General features: G+C 36.0%; 1 protein-coding gene across 2 annotated transcripts in view; it reads left to right on the forward strand.

Annotated features, from left to right (window-relative positions):
- The window catches only part of LOC121405782 (DENN domain-containing protein 5B-like), a 78,740-nt gene that overhangs the window by 46,538 nt on the left and 9,938 nt on the right, over window positions 1-22,264 (forward strand). For both annotated transcript variants that reach the window (XM_041596733.1, XM_041596734.1), the window contains 14 exons: window positions 6,843-7,499; window positions 7,954-8,170; window positions 8,901-9,042; window positions 9,966-10,059; window positions 10,958-11,080; window positions 11,870-12,025; window positions 13,386-13,476; window positions 14,031-14,121; window positions 14,911-15,039; window positions 16,095-16,216; window positions 17,511-17,653; window positions 18,884-19,002; window positions 19,603-19,888; window positions 20,886-21,012. In XM_041596733.1, coding sequence (XP_041452667.1) covers window positions 6,843-7,499; window positions 7,954-8,170; window positions 8,901-9,042; window positions 9,966-10,059; window positions 10,958-11,080; window positions 11,870-12,025; window positions 13,386-13,476; window positions 14,031-14,121; window positions 14,911-15,039; window positions 16,095-16,216; window positions 17,511-17,653; window positions 18,884-19,002; window positions 19,603-19,888; window positions 20,886-21,012 — 2,497 coding nt within the window. The remainder of the gene's footprint in view (window positions 1-6,842; window positions 7,500-7,953; window positions 8,171-8,900; window positions 9,043-9,965; window positions 10,060-10,957; window positions 11,081-11,869; window positions 12,026-13,385; window positions 13,477-14,030; window positions 14,122-14,910; window positions 15,040-16,094; window positions 16,217-17,510; window positions 17,654-18,883; window positions 19,003-19,602; window positions 19,889-20,885; window positions 21,013-22,264) is intronic.

Here is a 22,264-nt window from a genome sequence, read left to right on the forward strand (position 1 = left end):
CCCGGCTTTAGCTGAGCTGTCTAGGCACTCAAGCATTCAAGGAATTTCTTCCTACTGGGTACCCATTCAGCTCACCTGGGTTGAGTGCAGCACAATGTGGATGAGTTTCTTGAGGAAGGAAATTACGCCATGGCTGGGATTTGAACCCATGACCCTATGTTTGAAAGTCAGAAGACTAATCCACTGGGCCACAACGCTCCACAGTGTTTAGAGTGTCCCGGGGGACCAGTTGCATTTACGAGTGGATACCTATGGTGGCCCTGAAGGGGACATCGCATATAGACCAAATCGCGAATATTCACGACGAAATTCACGACATCGTGAATTTCGTCGCCAATTATTCACGACGTCGCCAATTTCGTCGCAAATTTGAATATTGACGACGAAATTGGCGACATCGTGAATTTCGTCGCGAATTATTCATGACGAAATTCACGACAGAATTTCGTCGCTAATTTCGTCGTGAATTTGTTTTCCTTGCCTGGGCGGTATGCTGCCGGGTTGAAACCAACTCGCCTGCTGCTAATTCGTCCACTCACAACAGGGTCTACATTTATTTAGTATAATGCATGCAAGTCTGTCACTTTTCGCCATTAAGTATATCTCTATGCTTTTCGCCTAACAACCATGGTCCAATAACCATATGGTCCAGTCATCACTTCGTCTCATCACCAGTTCGTCTTTGACCATTTCGTCTCATAACTAGTTGGTCTAATATAGTTTTATTTTCCTTAGTTTCTCCCAATTAACACTTGGCATTACTAACCTTGGCATTAGACCACTTGAAAATAAACCATTTAAACGACAGAACGATGTCCACTGCTATCCATATGCATAGGCGGCCGGATCCAGGGGGGACGAGGGGCCCGCCCGCCCCCCCCATTGGCGGCCGGAGCAAAAAAAAGGAAAAAAGGAAAGAAAAAAAAGAGGGAAAAAGAGAAAAGGAAAAGATCGAGACGAGTGAATAAAATAAGATGAGGGAAGACATGAAAATAAAAAGAATCTTTCATGTCACTACATGAATTTTCCGCTCGCGCTTCACGCTCGCATCAATTGTTTAGTTACATAGCTATCCTGTTTACGATTACAAAAATTGATTAAAAATTTCCATTCTTTATGTAGAAATGTCAAAAGTTTTTAGATTGCTCTTCGCGCTCACATCAATTGTTTATTATATACCTATTCTGTTTAAGTTACAAAAAGTCCTTAGAATTCTCATTTATTAGGTAAAAATGTAAAAAAATCCAGCTCGCGCATCGCGCTCACATTATTTGATTTTTAAAATATATAACGTCTTCGTGACTAACTGCATGCAGTCTTTAACAGGTACCTTCAATTTCCACCAGTTCATTTCTGCTAGCGCTTCGTGTTCGTAATAATTATTTATTTGCATGCACATCTTTTTTAGGAAAACAAACATTGCGAAGAATGTTAAAATTTTAGGAAAATATACATAGAATTTCAAAAAAAAATTAGCTCGCGTATCGCGCTCACATATAAATAAGGATTATAATATTATATTTTTATGTTGATTTATAAGAATAAAGCTAAGAAGACTCCCTCTTCACAGAAACCAAAAATCATCTTGAGCGGCCGATCGGAGAAAATATGACTGAAAAATGATCCCCCACCCCTATTGGCGAAGGCTGTTTTGCATTCATTACTATACTATAACACTGTAGCACACTATACACACGTACATGACTGATCTCTCTGCTGGTCAAGGAACATATGAAACATGTGGTACCATGCAGGGTCCAGGGTATTATATAACTCTCTACACGGTGGTCAGGGGTAACCATGGGAACAGATTATAGGGATTAGGAACAGATTATAGGGTAGGGGATGGAATGTGCTAACCCAGGGAAAAGTCTGCTCCTGGGAAATGATGACAATATGCGAATGCATGGAGTCCAATACAAACACAATAGGCTGGATCCGCCCCTGGAACACCTATAGGCAATGCGAGCGCGAGCGAAAATTTGATATAGTGACATGAAAGATTCTTTTTATTTCCATGTCTTCCCCTCATCTTATTTTTTTCACTCGTCTTCCTCCTCTTTTAATTCCCTCTTTTTTTCTTTATTTCTTTCCCTTTTTCATGTTTTATTGCTCCGCCAATAGGGGGGGGGGGGAGGCGGGCCCCCCAGGATCCGCCTATGCATATGGATAGCAGTGGACATCGTTCTGTCGTTTCAATGGTTTACTTTCATTTGGTCTAATGCCAACTCGTCTGCTATCATTTGGTCTACCACAATTCGTCCACTATCCACATGGTCTAACTGCATGCCATTTCGTCTAATAACCGAGTTGGTCCAATTGCCATTTATTCCACGTGCCATTTGGTCTAATTGAAGTAAGTGTTAATTGGGCGAAATTAAGGAAAATAAAATTGATATTAGACCAACTAGTTATGAGACGAAATGGTCAAAGCTAGACGAACTGGTGATAAGACGAAGTGATGACTGGACCAAATGGTAGGACCATGGTTGTTAGGCGAAAAGTTAATGGACAGACTTGCATTATACTAAATGAATGTAGACCCTGTTGTGAGTGGACGAATTAGCAGCAGGCGAGTTGGTTTCAACCCGGCCGCATACCGCCGAGGCAAGCAAAACAAATTCACGACGAAATTGGCGATGAAATTCACGACGTCGTGAATAATTCGCGACAAAATTGGCGATGAAATTCACGATGTCGTGAATTTCGTCGTGAAAATTCAAATTGGGGACGAAATTGGCGACGTCGTGAGTAATTCGCGAAGAAATTGGTGACGAATTTTACGATGTCGTGAATTTCTTCGCCAATTTCGTCGTGAATTTGAAATTCACGACTAAATTGGGGACGTCGCGAATATTCGCGATTTGGTCTATATGCGATGTCCCTTCAGTGCCACCATAGATACCATGCGCAACCCAAATAACATGTAAAAGGGATCCTTTCAAGACGGGGCACATTACATGTACATAACGTAATAAGGGTGTCAAAAAACCTAAAATAATGAAAAAAAGGTATCTATTTCGCTCGGAAAGCTACGTGTTTAGGGTCAAATTTGCGAGGGGATAAACAAGACTAAAATGTTTTATAAAGGATGTAGATCTAGATTTACTATTTGCCCCAACAGTCAACACTACATGTACGTGTTTAGAGTATGTGGGAGGTGGGTCCATACTAAACCCAATGATGTACATGTAGGTAAAGGTAAAACTGACGACCGAAGTCTGTGACATACATGTATAACAAATAAAATACCGCTGTACTTGTTAAGGGGTTCAATTGAAAGAATACTTGCCAAGGGTATCGTTTTTCTTCCCTAAACAAGTATTTTTCATATTCTGAAAATGCACCCCTTATCAAGTATTGGCATGTAAAACCCTACACTTGATACTTATGAAAAATACTTGTTTAGGGTGCTTTTCGAGACCCCATGGTCGCACATGGTATCCACTCGTCAATAGAGAGTGTCCTATCCCTTGAAACCTAGTGAAGTGTGCATTTTTCAGGACTACATGTCCAGGGAACGCTGTCCACTATTTAATTGCAGTGAACCCCCCCCCCCCCCCCCCCCCGGAGAGTGGGCTGAATTGTGAGCATGATAAAATTTATATAGATACATGTATATATAGAGAGAGAGAGGGGGGGATATGCAGAATAACATTGTAAGATAGGTCGAGTTATTAGAAAATTTCACTTCTGTACTTGTGTACACCATGCAAAGCAGCCTGTACTAGTAGAATATCTCACACGTTTATGATTATAATGATGTCAGCTGTGTGATTATTCATAAAGGAAGATTGTCTGGTATCAGGGGCCCCTATTCATGTATTAAAACTTGAAATTTCAAAGTGCTCATGAGTTGATGTCTGTTTCAGACAAAGTTCATACAGTGTATGTGCTTCAAGTCTGTATCTCGTATAACCCAACACACTACATTTTCAGAATTTGTTACGAAAGGTCCCAATTCATTTCGCATGTATTTTTTTTTACCAAATAATTATTTAGTTTATATTTGAACCAATTTACATGTAGATTGGTTACAAATTTTTTGAGTGTCTTATATACATGTAGCAGACCTTCATTTTTGAGGAGCGCGATCGCGCCGGCGCTCCTACTGCTCTCCTTGAAAAAAATAAGGAGAGCAAAAAATCGCGCTCCTCAAAAAAAAAAAATAAATTAAAAAAAATTGAAAAAAATTCACATTTCACATCTTTAAATCCATGAAATAGCCTTCTTTTTTCCATATTTCCTTGAAATTACTTTGATTTAGTTGAAATCTATAAGAAAAATGAAGAATATTCATCTCTTTCCCGACTCTGATTAGGTGGTCTGTCTTTGACAGATCACCTCTTAATTTCGTCAATTTCTTATTTTTATTTATTTATTTTTAATGATTTTTTTGTCGCCAAGATATCTTGATATGGACTTGGTCAATTTCATTGAATTTCATGTCATTTATAGGATCTGTCATGGACACGTAAGAATAAGTTTTTCAAGGTCATCATGTCATGATGACGTCATCTAGGCGCCATTTTGTAAAATGACATTATCAATCATATCTCCATTATCAATTATCAAAAATCGATCAAATTAACATCACATCAACTTCAGGTCAAGGGTCATCAGGTCATGTCATCAAAGGTCACCTGGAGGTCACGACGCGCGCGTCAAAATTTCAAAATGCTCAAAATCACTTTTTGACCAAAGTAGAGTACGTTTTAGGTCATTCTAAGCATTTCAAAAATTTGCGCGCGCGCATTTTAAGTACGTAATGCCTTAACGCAGTGCTAAAACACCGTTTTTTTTACATCTTTGCATTGATAATATAATTCTGAGCAATTTGATACCCAATTTAGCTCTCTACGACCAATAATAACGAAATTAACACCCGTTAAAGTTTGCAGCACGTGTGTGCGCGAGCTCACTATAGGCCATATATGGGCAAAAATATGCCTATTGAAAATTCACTGTAGCTCCTTAAATAGTCCGTTGACCCCCAATTTTTTTTCATATATCGATAGAGTATGAGTTGTAGATTTGATTCATGTCACCATCGTCCCTAAATTATATCATGACGTCATAAAAATGGCGCAAAAACTAAAAATTTCATTTTTTCAAAAATGACGTCATCAAGTTTATGCAAATTTGGTTGTAACTGCGTGTAAACTCTATGGGACATGACTTTTTCTCAAAAATGGATTCGACATTCCTCTTTTTCTTGAGCCATATCTCCATTTTTTATTGTCAGTTTTCCCTGAGCTTTTAGTATGTTGATCTGAGATCCTAAGCTTTCGGTAGTGTTTCCTCCATTTTTTGATCAGATGCCGGGATCATGCCCGTTTTTCACTTGCAAATTTGGAATTGTAATTCTCAAAATTGCTTGCGTGTATTCTCTATTGGGAATATCGTGGCTCAATGGATAACGCATTTGACTTGCTTTCTCGGGGGCGCAGGTTCGAGTCCTGGGGTAAACAAGATTTTTTTTTCCATTTTTTTTCTTTTTACCACCTCGTTCATGATCCTTTATGATAATTTAATGGTAAAAAAAGGTAAAATTTAGCAAGATAAAACAGATTATAATTACTTTTTTCATTTCACATGTATTGTCATAGATCAAAGAGACCCTTTTCACAGTGCTTTATCATCTCCCGTCTTTCACAGGTATTCCTTCCATAATGAGCATTTCGTTGTCATGAAGATCATATTGATCTGCATGAACATGGTAATAGTGATCATGATGGCGAGAATAATGACAGACCACCTAATTCGTCCGCATGACGAATTAAAATCTAGTTTTAATTTAATCTGGGTAAATATTGCAGTCCCATGAAGTACTATATGTAGATTTTCATGGCAACACCATGGAAGTCTACATGTGGGACTACAATATTTACCGAGGTAAGTTCAAATCAGACTCTGGAAAGTGGTGAATATTCTTCATTTTTCTAAAGTATTTCAAGGAATTATGGAAAAAAGAAGCCCATTTCATGGATTTAAAGATGTAAAATATGCAATTTTTTTTTTTAGCAGGAGCGCGTAGGACATCAGTGTGACCCAGGCCTAGTTTCACCACAGATTAATTAATAGCTAACACAGCTATTGCATATATACAATGTTAAGAAAAATCTACAATTTATCATACATGTATTGTAATGAATTGGAGCGATTTATTGAGCTCCACGAAATTATAAACCTGAAGGACTGATGTAGTACAGTGTACATTTATATCAATCAGGATAATGTGAATAAACACAAAATAGAGATTAATAGCTCAGGATGGCTATCACAGGCTACATTTACAGATCAAGTCAATCCCAACAAAGAATTTATTTGAACAAAAAGACAAAGTAAATTAGCAATAAAATGTAATAAAATTTTATCAAAATCAAACCAAAAATTAAGTATTGATGTGATGATGGTTTTGGTTGTACATGTATATTTTAGAAGCAGATGATTGTACACAGCATGAATGAGAGAGGGGTTCATATCACACACTGTGTGTTGTGGACCCTACATGTAACTTGTATGTGAATCATATTTTTTTCCTCAAGTTTTACAGATATGACAATTAGGAAGCTCTTCATTGAATCACAATAGGTTAATGGCAATTCCGAGATGAAGCTTGCTTCATGTTCATTGTACTTTCTTCTCAGGTTGTTATTTTCAGAATCTAGAACAAAGTTTGACTCTGAAAACTAATTTTAAATATCTGTCTCACTATTTCAAATTCTTAATATACTTTTTATTAAAATTCTAAGAAGATGAAAAAAATACATTGCATACCGCTGAGTTTCCAGATAGATGTATGATTAATATTTCTCTTGTAATCTATATTTTTATTGCAGGCATCACTCTGCTATGTGGACATTGATAACTCATGCGTAGAACTACCAGAAGAGCTCCCTAAGTTCCCAAACAAACCAACCCTGATCCGTGAACTCAACAACCTCATCCAAAAACACAAGCACATACCGGACAATTCTCCATCACAGACTGCACATACAACCACCACCACACCCAGTGCAAAGATGAATAAAGTCAATGACTTTGACTGGTCACAAGTCCAAAGAGAAGTCACACTCATCACAACAATGAATCAGAACTTAGAGGAGAGTGTTGATGGTGATCAGGATAGTTCATACTTCAGTTCACCAAGTCGTGGTGAGAGCCCCACTGCAGGAATGCCTTCTAAAGCAGATTTCTTGCGTAACAATGAGATCGTTTCTCGTGTTGCAGAGATTGCTCAGCGTACCGGTGTCATTACATCAATAGCTGACTATGAGAATGATAATAGTAATGTGAATCCAATGAATCTAAGTGAAGAAGAGCAGGAACATAGAGAGTATGTATCAATGTTGATATTGAATTGTGCAATACGTGAAGTATTCCTCAGGAGATTAGTAGTCTTATTGAGGAATTATGAGACCTTCATAATACAGCCAAGAGTAAACAGTCTGGATGCATGGTTTACCAACAGAGATCAGATGCAAAACTTTGATAAGGTTAGTTACTTTTTCTTCACAAATTGTTTGGTAGATTCTTTTTTCTTAATTCTGTGTAAAGTTTTGATCAATTCTGTGAACATTTCATTTTCTTGTGTTACCAGTACCAGAGTTTAATGACTCTCTGTTAATGATTTGCAAAAGTTGTATGAGTGACCGCAAAAACAGAAATTGGGTGCATTTTTCTATTGATGCAGTCACTTTGGATTCGTTTTTAAATTTGTGAAGCAATTATAGTGTTTAATTTTGGATTTGAAATATCTATGTATGGAGAACAAAACAGTTGGCTGTTCTTATTTTGTGGGGCAGCAAAGTAATGCATGATTACTTGAGATATTAGCTTTGACTATTAAAAAGGGGGTTTGGAATATCGATTTATCTGTGGAACTGCACATAGTTAGACTGTGTGATTAGGTTTATTGTTTTGTTGACCTTGACCATTGTATGATTACAGAATGCATTTCTTGCGGATACCCCTGAGCTTCACCTACCATTCATGTCACCGTTCCTTGAGACACAACTCTTTGCTTCATTCATTGATAATAAGATCATCTCTAACTGGGAAGAGAAGGATCAAGCTCTTAGTATCTTTGATGAGAGAGTAGAGCAATTCCCGTCAAGTTCACCTCAAACACCAACTACAGAGGGAGCTTCATTTGTCAGTGAAGCAGGTTAGTCTTCATTCAAATTAATTCAATCATTATTTTAACCAATTACAAATCAATAATAATTTTGCCGCAGTGTTCCTTGACTTTAATCATTCTATTCTGGTGCAACTTTTGAGACTAAATGTTCTATAGCCAGATTTGTTGTTCCGAAGTTCAGCAACATTTTGCAAGTGAATGTCAGACCCAACATTGCTATAAAATATGATTGTTACTTTAGCCAATATTATAAAAATGTGTCCTTATTTCTTACTTTCATGAGTCAAATAGTTTCACGGACAAATACCTATGAACATACAATAAATTAATGTGAAAAGCAAAGAAATACATGAGAAAGTCACTGAACAATAAATAAATGAAAAAGAAAACATTTTGATTTCTTAATTTTATTGATATTAATATTATAATTTTGAAGGGTGCCTGGAACAATATCAGATTTTGACCATTATCTCTTGTTTTATAGGCTGAATTGTACAAATCTTTTACAGATGAAATCACGAGAAAGCAATACTGGTATACAAATATATATACAAAGCATAAAGAAATATGAAATCAATTATACACCTTTGGGGCAATATGAATACAAGAACAATGACATCACAGTAATATTTATAGCATCAATTCCATTCATGAAATGCTTAAGGCAATGAAGAAGAGAAAGATATACAAGTATTTGCCTAGCTTGACATACATGTAAGAACTTATTATGCTTGCATTTCTGTTTCTTTGCCTTCAGAGATGTTAATTCGTAGGCGCTCCAGCAATATCGACCACAACCCATACCCTCCAAGAGCATTACCAGTAGACTCAAGTCATGTACCTCAGTTCTTCCCAATGCTTCAAGATGATGTCCTCTTGAAGCCACCATTCACCAACGGGTAACTCTCTTCATCTTTAACCAATCCATCATTTTGATACTGGGCACTCAAGCAGTATTATGAGAATAAAAATACCCTTCATTTTTGTCTTGCCTGCATAATAGATACGAGACAAGGTGCTGCTACAGCAGTGTTAACATCAATATCTGTCAAAATTTTTGAAATATCATTTGTAATGTACATCTAAGGATCTCGGGGCAAGGTGGGTCAATGATCTTTGATGATGTTGTATCACTTAAGATTTTCTTACATTACTGTGTTGCCATGGTAACAATGTGACAGAAATCTGGGAAAAGTGCTATTTACAATATGTTTCTTCAGACTGTAGTGATAGCGCAGGCTATTAATTGCAATCAGTGATATTTCTATTTCAATTATATTGCTTGTGAATATTAGATCGTGTTAATGAAACACTTGTCACAAGTTAGCTTAAGATCAATGAAAGTAACAATTGACAAGCAATCTATTAAACGCTCTGTAAGGTCCTCCCATTGGCAATATAAACAAGATTTGTGATGTCAAACTAATACAACTCTCCCATTTGTATACTGAGAATGTACACAAAATATATTTGCTCATTCCAATGATAAAACACAAACTCTTTGTAATGTATTCAACCTCTATGGATTCCCATGAAAAACAAACAATCTCTGGATAGACTTGATAAAACTGACAATTTGAATATGTAGAAAGTTAATTGGGGAGTTAAATAATTATAACATCAGACATGTTATTTGCTTTGACAATCTGAGGATTTCAAAATCATCAGTTATCTCACCATATTTATTATTATTTTTCTTCTGTTTAAACACAAGCTAAATTTGTTCCCAGGGTTTTATTCTCCTTTAATGACATTTCTTAAATTAGAACTTAAACGTGATTTGTGTTATAATGGAAGGAGTTATTATGTGGTTTGTTTTTAGGAGGAGTAAATACAGAAACATTGCTAAGTGGAAACAGAAAGAGAGACAAGAACAGCACAGAGAACATCTCGGTCTCCAGCCTCATGAGAGAGAGGTATAGCATGAAGAGAATGATGATGATGATGATGATGGTAATGATAATGGTGATGATGATGGTGATGATGATGGTGATGATGATGGTGATGATGATGGTGATGATGATGATGGAGATGATGATGATGGTGATGATGATGATGATGGTGATGATGATGGTGATGATGATGATGATGATGATGATGGTGATGGTGATGGTGATGATGGAGATGATGATGGTGATGATGATGATGATGGTGATGATGATGGTGGTGGTGGTGATGAAGAAGATAATGATGATGGTGATGATGATGATGATGGTGGTGATGAAGAAGATGAAGATGATGGTGATGATGATGATGATGGTGGTGGTGATGAAGAAGATAATGATGATGATGATGATGATGATGGTGATGATGATGATGATGATGATGATGATGATGATGGTGATGATGATGATGATGATGGTGGTGATGATGATGATGATGGTGGTGGTGATGAAGAAGATAATGATGGTGATGATGATGATGATGATGATGGTGATGATGATGATGATGAAGATGATGGTGATGATGATGTTGGTGGTGATGAAGAAGATGATGGTGATGATGATGATGGTGATGGTGATGATGATGATGATGGTGATGATGATGAAGATGATGGTGATGATGATGATGATGTTGGTGGTGATGAAGAAGATAATGATGGTGATGATGATGATGGTGATGATGATGGTGGTGATGATGATGATGATGATGATGGTGATGATGGTGATGATGATGGTGATGATGATGGTGATGATGATGGTGAAGATGATGGTGATGGTGATGATGATGGTGATAGTCATGATGGTGATGATAATCAGAAATCTAAGAGATTGTGTTGTCTTTACTTTCTTTCATTTATATTTATCTCTTTAGAAATACCTTCAATCTCTTCATGCTAAGAAACCACCCGTCCGACAGGCCGTCCTCACTCACTATGATCAGAAGAAAGCAAATCAGCAATTTGTTGAAGAATTGCTCAAAGAATGCAAGATCAAGGTATTGTTGTTAATTATTTGATCTTTACAGCTAGCTCTTGCTTTTGTGTTTTGTTAACAGTATTGTTACATAATCCGAAAGCATCAATACGTAGCATACTGCAACATTATTGATGCAAAATAATCTGTAGCAGTATTAGACTAAAAATCTGAGAGATGTGAGTAATTAAAAATAAGTACGATCTTTTCCCTGAGAAAAATCCATCAAATAATATAACAATTATTAGAATTTTGATTATTTGCTTTGTCACTTCATATGCGAGCAGCTACAGATAAGGTATGGTACGTCATCAATGAAATGCATTTTTCTCAGAAAATTGAAAATGTTTTTTACTGTACCTTATGTACATATATATCAATGGACAAATCATTTCACATCCATTCATAAATGTAACAAAAATAAATCATCACGAACCAGTAAAGAATGGAAATTAAAACATATGATGCAGCTGTTCGTTTATTACGTCACAAATCCAAACCTATAATTCTAATATCTCTCTCAGTGGATTTCCCTCAAACCTTTATCAATATTTTTTATTAATATATCTGCTATTTTTACAACAAACTTTTCTTCAGGGTGAACTTCCCCTTTAAACTTCTCTTTTTTTATCAGTTTTCAATATGGAACTTTTTAAATGAAACTAATACTGCATGTTAAATGTGAATGATAATGACACTGCCTTGTAATCCCAATGCTCATCTCTATAAACATGGACCATTTTGATAATGGTACTTGTTTTTTTTACTGCCTTACTTTGACTTTTACATGCTTTTGTTTTTGTTTGTGTAGACGAAGAAGATGCTTGTGTTTAAGATGGGACAAGAAGCCATAGAACTAGGTCATGGTGACATCAATCGGTCTGGTGTGGAGGAAAACACACTCATAGCTAGCCTATGTGATCTATTAGAGAGGATATTCAGTCATGGATGTAGATCAAAGAAACAGGTATAATAATATTAATAATATGCAACATTTATAAAGCGCTTAATACAAATGTTTCTAAGCGCTGCATACTATTACCCCGGCTTTAGCACGGCTACCCTGATCGGGCGCATCGAGCATTCAAGGAATTTCTTCCTACCAGGGGAGCGTTTCATGAAAGGACTTGTCAGACGTTTTATCCGACAAGTCCTGTTTTATACGACAGTTACTATAGTAACAGTGTTTCTCAACCAATCAGAATCCAGGAAAGTTGTCAGCTCTGACAACATGTCGGACGAAAATATTGATGAAACGCCCCCCCCCCTGGTACCCATTTAATACACCTGGGTCGAGAGTGGCAAATGTAGATAAATGCCTTGCCAAAGGACGCGAGTGCTGCGATGGGATTTGAACCCCGGACCTTGTGGTTTACAGTCCGGAGACTTATCCACTGAGCCACAACACAAGAGAACACAAGAGGTATCCCTCTTGTTACCCTGTCTCTCTCTCTCACTTTCACACACATAAGCACTTGCTCTCTCTATCTCTCCAATCTATCTTGTCCCTGCTCACACACTCTCTGCACGATCCAACTATGAAATAGTTTAAATGAAGTAACTTCTGAAGGTTTCCATGATGAAGAAGAACTGTGTATCTTTCTTGGGCAAGTGTTGGTCCTGAAAAGGACCACCCAAACTTGATGTGTTCTTGTCCTTAAGACGACACTTGTTGGAATATTGAGTTTGGGTGATCCTTTTCAGGAACACCACTTGCCCAAGAAAGATACATGGTGTACCGTGAGACCTACTACACAGTTAAATTAAATTCACCCTATGTACCTTTCAACTACATTCATATGTATAAATACCCATGAGTCTTTTTAGGCTGATCATGAGATGTGAATCTTCAAACATGTTCCATTTATAAGAATGTTCATTTTATTTGTCTTCAACTATGAAATATTTTTTTAAATGTAATTTTACATTAAAATTCAAAGTTCAAAGAATTAAAATTTAAATTATTTGAATATGGTATAATGGTAGGAATACAAAAAAAATAAGAATTCATGTTTCCTGAAAGCCTGTGTTGTCAGAGTAAATCCCAAATTTGCTTCAAGTAACACCTGATTATGGCATCATAACAATTTAGAACTGAAATTGCTTTTATTACTTCAGGGAGGCTCAAAATATACTGGAATTTTATTATTCATTCTACTATTTGGGACTCTGATCATTAGGATTTTATAGGTCAAAATATTTGTATCAACTATTATTACAATTTGTTGAAAATAGGTTGCAACAGCCGGTGTAGTGTATGTTGGGCTTTATGATAATGGTCTGTTATCCATAGTTTTTTTTTCTTCTTCTGTTTGTTTTTGATATAGAGTAAGAGTGCCTTGTGGTGGCATCTTCTAAGCTATCGTCGTTTCCGTCAGCGTAAGAAGGCTTCATCAGAGCAGAACCTTGCATTAGCTGGTAAATAATGTCATTATCATTCTGGGTCGACAGAAGGGAAATTCCCCTGTTTAGATCCTTACTGAATTTCTTGTTATCTACAATGGAGTTCATATGAAGTATTACAATGCGTTTAGAGTACATGTTATATCAGAGATACGAGTTGATTTAGGAGTTGTGAGGTCAAAGGTTATAATGGTCTTAACCAACAATATCAGTTACAATAACTCAGATCAGTGTGCTCATGTGTGCATACTACATTGGATGGTGGTCTGGGTAGGGGTCACATAATCTGGGTAGGGGTCACATAATCAAGCTCACAGAGTTTAAAGATTGGTAGATAGTATACTCTTGGTCTGACAATGTTGGAGTCATGAATTTTAGCAGTGTGCAGTTCAGATTTCCTTAGTAAATGTTGAAAAGTAAATGTTGAAAAAAACATATAGTAGCCTTTTCAATCAATTTGAAATTTTCCAAATTATATACAATATCATTTTTTACAAATATTTTCAAAATTCTCTCTTTGTCCATGGCTGTTTAATGTTTTCACCCATTATTAACATTTATTATTTTAGGTGCAGAGAGTTCTCCTAGACATAGAAGATCAAGCACCGTACCCGGACAGCCATTGCCAACTTTACCGACTGATTTCAGCTTTGATTGGAAGTATGTATCCTACTATGGTCTAGGAGATAGAGGGCTTTATTCAAAATTTTTGGTGGGAAAGATTTGACAGGCTTACACAGGGTAAAATTGTGTGCTGATTCCAAAAATGTCAGTCTTATTGACCATACTCAGAACATTTTAGTCATTTTGGCTGATTTTTTACCCAAAATGACCATTTTGACCACTCTTTGGAAAATGGTCCCTTAACAGAATGCTTTTGTTACCAAATCCAATTGGAAGTATCTATCCTACTATTAATAGACATCTTCATAGCATGGATCTACTGTGGATACATTTTTTAGATTCAATTTCCTGTGTTTTTTTCTTTGTTTTGCTTTTTTTGGGGGGGGTTTGTCTTTTTTTTTTGCATTGCGAGGTTTTATGACTTCTATTGGAATTGAATCCCAAGTAGATAATGCACAAAGTGAGAGTTGAGAAATGGATGTGAACATCAGCTATATCCTCATATATTGTGAATTTTAGTTTGAAAATCATGATGTTTATTTGATCTGCAATGAATGTATTCACTAAATATTTTATTTCTCTACAAATATTGTGATATGAAAGTCTTAAGTGGCAGAAAATGGTTCATTTTGAATATTGAATTTTGAAGAGGTTAATATATGAGCTTGATTTTATCAAGGTTTTATAGTCAATATTTGATACATAAATGGAATTAAACATATTAGTATTGAGTTCAATTATCAGAAAGATATATATAACACATGATATATTGATGTACTTGTACCCACATTCACCCACTCCTGATTATAATGTTATCTTGACCAGGAATGTTGACCGCATGACCAATATTCGTACTGAGGTTGGTAAATCAAGAGCTTTTGTTCGTTTGGCACTGGAAAGGAAAGTTCTTCATAAACACATCAAAGAGCTGGTCTCAAATGATGAACTTCTCAAGTAAGTCCTGTTACAAAGATATAACACTGATTGTATATTGTAGGAAGTGGAATCATTTGCTGACAGTTCTATCGTTAGGCATTGTGTTACAGACCTCTGGTGTTCAGTATCTTCTTTTTTATAATGGAATCCAAAGGAATTAAATATTTTAATGTGATCAAAATGATTGTAAAACAACACAACAAAACTAAACTAATGAAAAGCAATGATTATTTGAAACAAAAGTACAGGAAAATCCTTGGCTTGAGCCAAGATAATGTGTAAAATCTCAATTCTGGGTCCTTTTATAGAGAGCTTAAAAAGGACAAGTCCACCCCAACAAAGAGTTGACTTGAATAAAAAGAGAAACATTTGGTAGATTTCTATTTTGCACTATTTTCATCAAGATCTGAAAAAATCAGACTGTTTAATGAAGTGGTTGATGAGATAGATAGGTCTCCCTATAGTTGTTGCCATAATGACAAAGTTGTAAGACCTTTATGAAATGGACCCCTGGGTAGCATTTCATGAAAGGACATGTCAGAAGTTTTATCTGAGAGTTACCATTGTTACATTGCTTGTCAGCCAATCAAAATCAAGGAAAGATATCAGATCTGACAACTTGTCAGACAAAAATGTTGATGAAACGCCCCCCTGGTCTCATACTCAGTACACGAATTCCAATTGAAATTAGTCTCTTTAAAAAAGTACCTTTTCAACTTATTCATGTAGATGTATAGAGAATTGATGTTTTCTTATGATATTTACATGTAGGTCATGATGGCAAAAGTCACAGTGGGTATATAGCTCAAATCATGATATTCTCTTGATAACTAAAGGATTCAACTACATACTGGGATTATGTATACAATAGGAGAAACAATGATTTGATTTGGGGATCATAAGGTCAATGGTTGCAAAGTCATTTACTATGAATTTTTAACATTAAATAAAGATATTCATAACTATTCAACCAGCATTCATGTGATTTGTTTACTCTGAGAAGTGCTTAAGATATGTAGGAATTGAAATTTAGAAGTAATTTATTTGCTATTTTATTTTTCATTTGTATTTAGGAAGCGATATCGCGGTGAAGCATTCTTGAGATGTGAAGAAGAAAAGATGCAATTCCTATACTACCTCCTGTCACTCAATGCGGTTGACTTCCATTGCTTCACAAACTCATTCCCTACCACAGGTACGCATTATGTCATGTTCAATTCTTGGTCTTGGGTTGAATTAATGAATGCCAGGTTCACACTTCCACGCATTGTGATGCCCGCATTGCCCCACATTGGTGCGTGCCAGTGCGGGATACTTTATGGCATGACTTAGCTGTATCAGTTCACGCATTGTCCCGACATGTTTGCGCATAGTTCACTCAGTGTTCGTGCACTGTCCCGATGTGCTTTCAGCAAATATTGTCGATACCCTATTCTGCGACGTATCTATTGCAAATTTAAATATTCCAATGTTCTGGTGTTGACACCCTCGTTGATTATGATATCTAACACTGATCACTTGGTTTGCACTCACAAGCTATGCGTGAAGTATGCTTAGTTCACACACTGACCCGCATTAGAGCGTGCCCATGTGCAAACTATGCAGGAACCACAATGCGTGCAAGTGTCAACTGAGCTTAAGATGTACATGTAGCTATTCCTGGGACAAATTACGCTAGATGTTAAGCTGCTTGTAATGTAATGTGAATCAGTTTATTTCACTCATATTATTCTGGTGGTAATTAATTCCTAATTCTTTTCCTTAAAGTCAGCCAGACAAGAATGGCTTTTTCAGACCCGTCTTATTTCCAAGACCAAATGCTGGTTATTCTTTTTCCGTTATTTTTTTTCTTCAACCTGTCGACTGTGTGCATCGGCGATCGAATTATACGGCGATGGATTTTTGCACTAGTATTCAACCCGTTGGCACTAGTATTCAACCTAGCGATGACAGATGACCCTGTCTCTCAATCTGCCCTTGTCCCATCTGACTATGGACTAGACCATTTGAGATGAGACCAAACGGAATTAATCAAAGCCAGAGACTTACATAGATCTAGATCTAATTTAGCAATCTAAACCATTTTGAGATTTGCCATCTATCATCACTAGGTTAAATACTAGTGCCATTCAGTGCAAAAGATCATCGCCACACAATTCGATCCTCTGCGCATACAGTTGACAGATTGATGAAGAAAATACCAACAACAGATTACCCTGGAAACAGCAAAGGTATGAAATTAAGATAAATTCCCTATTTCTAAATATTTGGGGAATTTGTCCAAATCTTTGAATTATGCCGGGTTGAATACGATAGTCTGTCGTCCATTTAGATATTTATCATTGCCCAGAGATCATCGTACCAGAATCTTTTAAAATCCCTAGAACGTTAACATCCTAATGTGAGCAGGTTTTTTTTGACATAGTACCACATATTTTGAATAATTTGCCACCTTTTTCTATCTGAACTTTTTTCTGATTGACTTCTAGTGGTGACGTATCGGGTGCTGATTAGCCAGAGTCGTAAGTTTCAGGCGCCAACAACGGCCAATCCATGGCTACAGGTGACTGGAGAGATGCTACAAACACCTGTTATACACATACCAAAGAATGCTCAGGATTTTACCTTTCAGGTGAGCTATAAAAGACAGTCTGGTCAAATTTTTAGAGGAAACAAAGAGAAGAGGGAATATAGGGTCATATCCAGGCTGAAACCTATTAAAACAATATGAATGTTAGACTTACATGTGGGACCTTTCTGAAGTGATTTCTGTTTCCTTGAAATGTAATAATGCTCTTTGATTATGATGACATAAGCAATTCATGAAGAGAAGTATGATTCGGGAAAATATGGTAAAAAAAAAAATGTTGATTGTTATATGGCATTGCTGGCCGAAAAGTAAATGAAGTATGCCCGTTATTTGAGTTTGTTTATTTCTGTTAGAGGATTTCACTATGGACAATGGTGAACAAGTTGAGCTGGACTGGCTATTGAGAGTTCAGGCTACATGCTATGGAAAAGTTAATTGATATTTATCAGTGATATTGCCAAATTTAATGCAGCAAATGTTAATACCTTGGCAGCATCAAGTGTGTTGCAGCCATAGAGCATTGTTCTGTATTGTCCATGTTGATCAGGGAATACATCTTGCTGGTGCTCATTTTTTATCCTTTATTTAAAGATAAATGAAAGTTATTGTAGTAAACACTGATTTCATAAGAAACTCTGTAAAGTCAAGGTTAATTATATCATTGTAGATTTAGATCAGGTACAGTTTGCATTAACTGAACTTTGTGAAAGAATCAAATCTAAGCTGAAAAACGATTACTCTGAAGATCACCAACACAGATAAGCACATGTGGGACAGTGTATTAGTATTGCATGTGAAAAGACCCAACATCAGGCTCAAATGTTATTCTTGTTTTTTTTTTAAGTTCCAAGCTATTTTTACAAGAATCATTCGCATATATTTTTTTTAAACAAACAGGTAGTTGGGTGGTATTGTATTGGAATCTATTCAAACTCTCTTTGATATCGTAACTGCAACTGATATTTATCTTTTATTTTTACAAATGATTAAAGGGAATTTATTTGTCTAGTTAAATTATGAAGTTGGATTTCTTTCACCAATTAATTATTCATAAAGATTGTGTGTTTGTGTGAATTCCCATATCCTTTGAGAATTGTTTTGAAAATGTTATTGCATGAAAGTCTAACAGGAAATGGGCTCAACAATAATTTGTGATGAATGTTGGGTAATCTATTTTATGTTCTGAGCATTCACTGGTCCATTAAGACTTCTGCTAACATTGATGAGAAAGGTTTGTCTTGAGTGATATCTCATTTTTCTTTTGATTACCAGCATGCTAACCTTGGCGTCCTAACAACCCTTCAGATAGGACATGATAATGCAGGTCTCTTACCTCGATGGTTAGTAGATTATATCTACATCAGGAACGAAATCACTGGACATGCATACAAGTGAGTTCTTATTTTTGCCTTTCATTTGATGATATACAGTATACTCCTGATTTAAAAAGAAAAGTTGAATAAGTCTTAATTTATATTACATGTTAAGTGATTTTGCAGCAAACACAAAGAACGTTCATAAAGATGTTATATAATATATCAGATATTAGATATGCATACACAATTTGTAGTGATATAGTGCATGTAGTAAACATAATACCTAATTTATTGGAGCTTATTCTCATTTTCAATGAGGAGATTCTTTAAACAATATTAATGATTTCTTTTTATTTAATCCTCAGGCATTGGATGTTGATTGCATGTATATTGTTAAATTTCATTTAAAAAGTTATTGTCATGTTATGTTTTTATACATCATTATGTGTTCTTTGAAATTGTATAAACATAAATATATTTTTAGAGTTTTGTTTGAATTTAGATATGCCTTGATATTTTTCAGAAGCAACCTTCTACTTGATAATTTAGATTATGGACAAAGATCTATGATTATTTGTCAGTTTTATTTTGAAAGGGTTTCTTTTTCAGTAACTTAAGTCGAATCCATATATTTTTAGTTATTTTGAAAATACTTATTTAAATTTGATGAACTAGGTTCCCCTGTGGTAGATGGATAGGACGTAGTGTTGATGATGGAAGTCTAGAACGTCTTCTAGTGGCGGAGTTTATCCCTCCGATCATCGACTATGAAGGCGATCACTTCTGGGGATCAAATACCACACCGAGACGAACCCATGCCAGAAGGTCCAGTGCCAGTGCTAGTAGTTCCCCATCCCCGCCACCTCGAGTTCCTCATAAGCTAGACCAGAATGCTATCCAAGAACTCTTGACTGATGCTGTCAATAATATCGTCAAGCATTTCTACAAACCAGAGAAAGAGGTACTTCAAAAATACCCTTAGATTTAAGAACTTCTTTGATTCTAAAGAGCAGTTCAACAAAGTATGACCAACTACCCCTGGATCTATTTATTCCTCAGATGATTAGTTCATATGAAAATATGTAATGCTCTCAAATTACCATGGCTCCAGCAGTTCAAGAATTCAAATTTGAGAAAATTTGGGTTGGGTGTAAAAAAATGTTGATGAATCTATAGAAGTGCTCAAAAGATAAAAGGCATTGTATTCATGATGTTTTTCACAAAGAGGAAACTCTACTGTATGTAGATGATGATATAAAGCGAAAAAGGTTTGATCATAGTGCCCAAACTGTCATTCATATTCAAAATGTGTAGAGGGCAGACTTGCAATAATCCCTCCTTATAATATATAGATAGGTTTATGATTGATTTGAACAAAAAAGTAGAAGTAATGTCAGTGTCAGTTCTTAAATATATTTGTAGAGTGCATGCACCATCCACAGACACTATTTAAGCAACATTTCTCTTGTATATATAAAGATGCTATAAATATGAAAAAAAAATTGTCCTAAAAACCTAAAAATTACACTATGCAAAAGATCTAAACATTAGCTTGTATATATAATTTTGCATGACTCATCATAATTGATAGCTACATCTTGGTTTATATCTTCTTAGTGTAGAGGGCTTGGAAAGTCCTCTGTAAGTAGTCTCTAAGTAAAAATACAATATTTGGGTCAAAAGAAAATTATTATTGTAAACCATATGGTCTCATATCTGTAAAAAAATCATCTAGTAGTAATAGGAAATTGAAGAAACAATCTATTTCTGGAAATTATTGAGTAATTTTTTTCTTTTCTTGGCTGTCAGGGTTAACAGGTTATATTTTAGGCGAAGAGTAACAATTTTGACCATAATCAAGAGTTACTTTTCTAAAAGTAATTTAGTTTTTGGTATTAGCATGGATAAAGTAATAACGGCAATTGAATGGCACTTTTTCTCTCTGTCTATTTGTTTAGCGTGGTCAGTTAACAGTGCTACTCTGTGGTGAGTTTGGTCTGGTTAAATGTATGGACTTAGTTCTACAGTATGGGTTCAGATCATCTAGACTCTTCAGGAATAACTTCTTCATCTGGGATTTCCTAGGTAAGCATCAAAATTATTATTTTCATATCTGGATTTTGTCTTATAAGGAGTGTATATACACCACACAGAGGTCATGATGTACAATGAAAACCTTACCACACAGAGGTCATGATGTACAATGAAAACCTTACCACACAGAGGTCATGATGTACAATGAAAACCTTACCACACAGAGGTCATGATGTACAATGAAAACCTTACCACACAGAGGTCATGATGTACAATGAAAACCTTACCACACAGAGGTCATGATATACAATGAAAACCTTACCACAGAGGTCATGATGTATAATGAAAACCTTACCACACAGAGGTCATGATGTACAATGAAAACCTTACCACACAGAGGTCATGATGTACAATGAAAACCTTACCACACAGAGGTCATGATGTACAATGAAAACCTTACCACACAGAGGTCATGATGTACAATGAAAACCTAACCACACAGAGGTCATGATGTACAATGAAAACCTTACCACACAGAGGTCATGATGTACAATGAAAACCTTACCACACAGAGGTCATGATGTACAATGAAAACCTTACCACACAGAGGTCATGATGTACAATGAAAACCTTACCACACAGGTCATGATGTACAATGAAAACCTTACCACACAGGTCATGATGTACAATGAAAACCTTACCACACAGAGGTCATGATGTACAATGAAAACCTTACCACACAGAGGTCATGATGTACAATGAAAACCTTACCACACAGAGGTCATGATATACAATGAAAACCTTACCACACAGAGGTCATGATGTACAATGAAAACCTTACCACACAGAGGTCATGATGTATAATGAAAACCTTACCACACAGAGGTCATGATATACAATGAAAACCTAACCACACAGAGGTCATGATGTACAATGAAAACCTTACCACACAGAGGTCATGATGTACAATGAAAACCTTACCACACAGAGGTCATGATGTACAATGAAAACCTAACCACACAGGTCATGATATACAATGAAAACCTTACCACACAGAGGTCATGATATACAATGAAAACCTAACCACACAGAGGTCATGATGTACAATGAAAACCTTACCACACAGAGGTCATGATGTACAATGAAAACCTTACCACACAGAGGTCATGATGTACAATGAAAACCTTACCACACAGAGGTCATGATGTACAATGAAAACCTTACCACACAGGTCATGATGTACAATGAAAACCTTACCACACAGAGGTCATGATGTATAATGAAAACCTAACCACACAGGTCA

Source organism: Lytechinus variegatus, chromosome 19 (assembly GCF_018143015.1).
Source record: "Lytechinus variegatus isolate NC3 chromosome 19, Lvar_3.0, whole genome shotgun sequence".
Lineage (NCBI taxonomy): Eukaryota > Metazoa > Echinodermata > Echinoidea > Temnopleuroida > Toxopneustidae > Lytechinus > Lytechinus variegatus.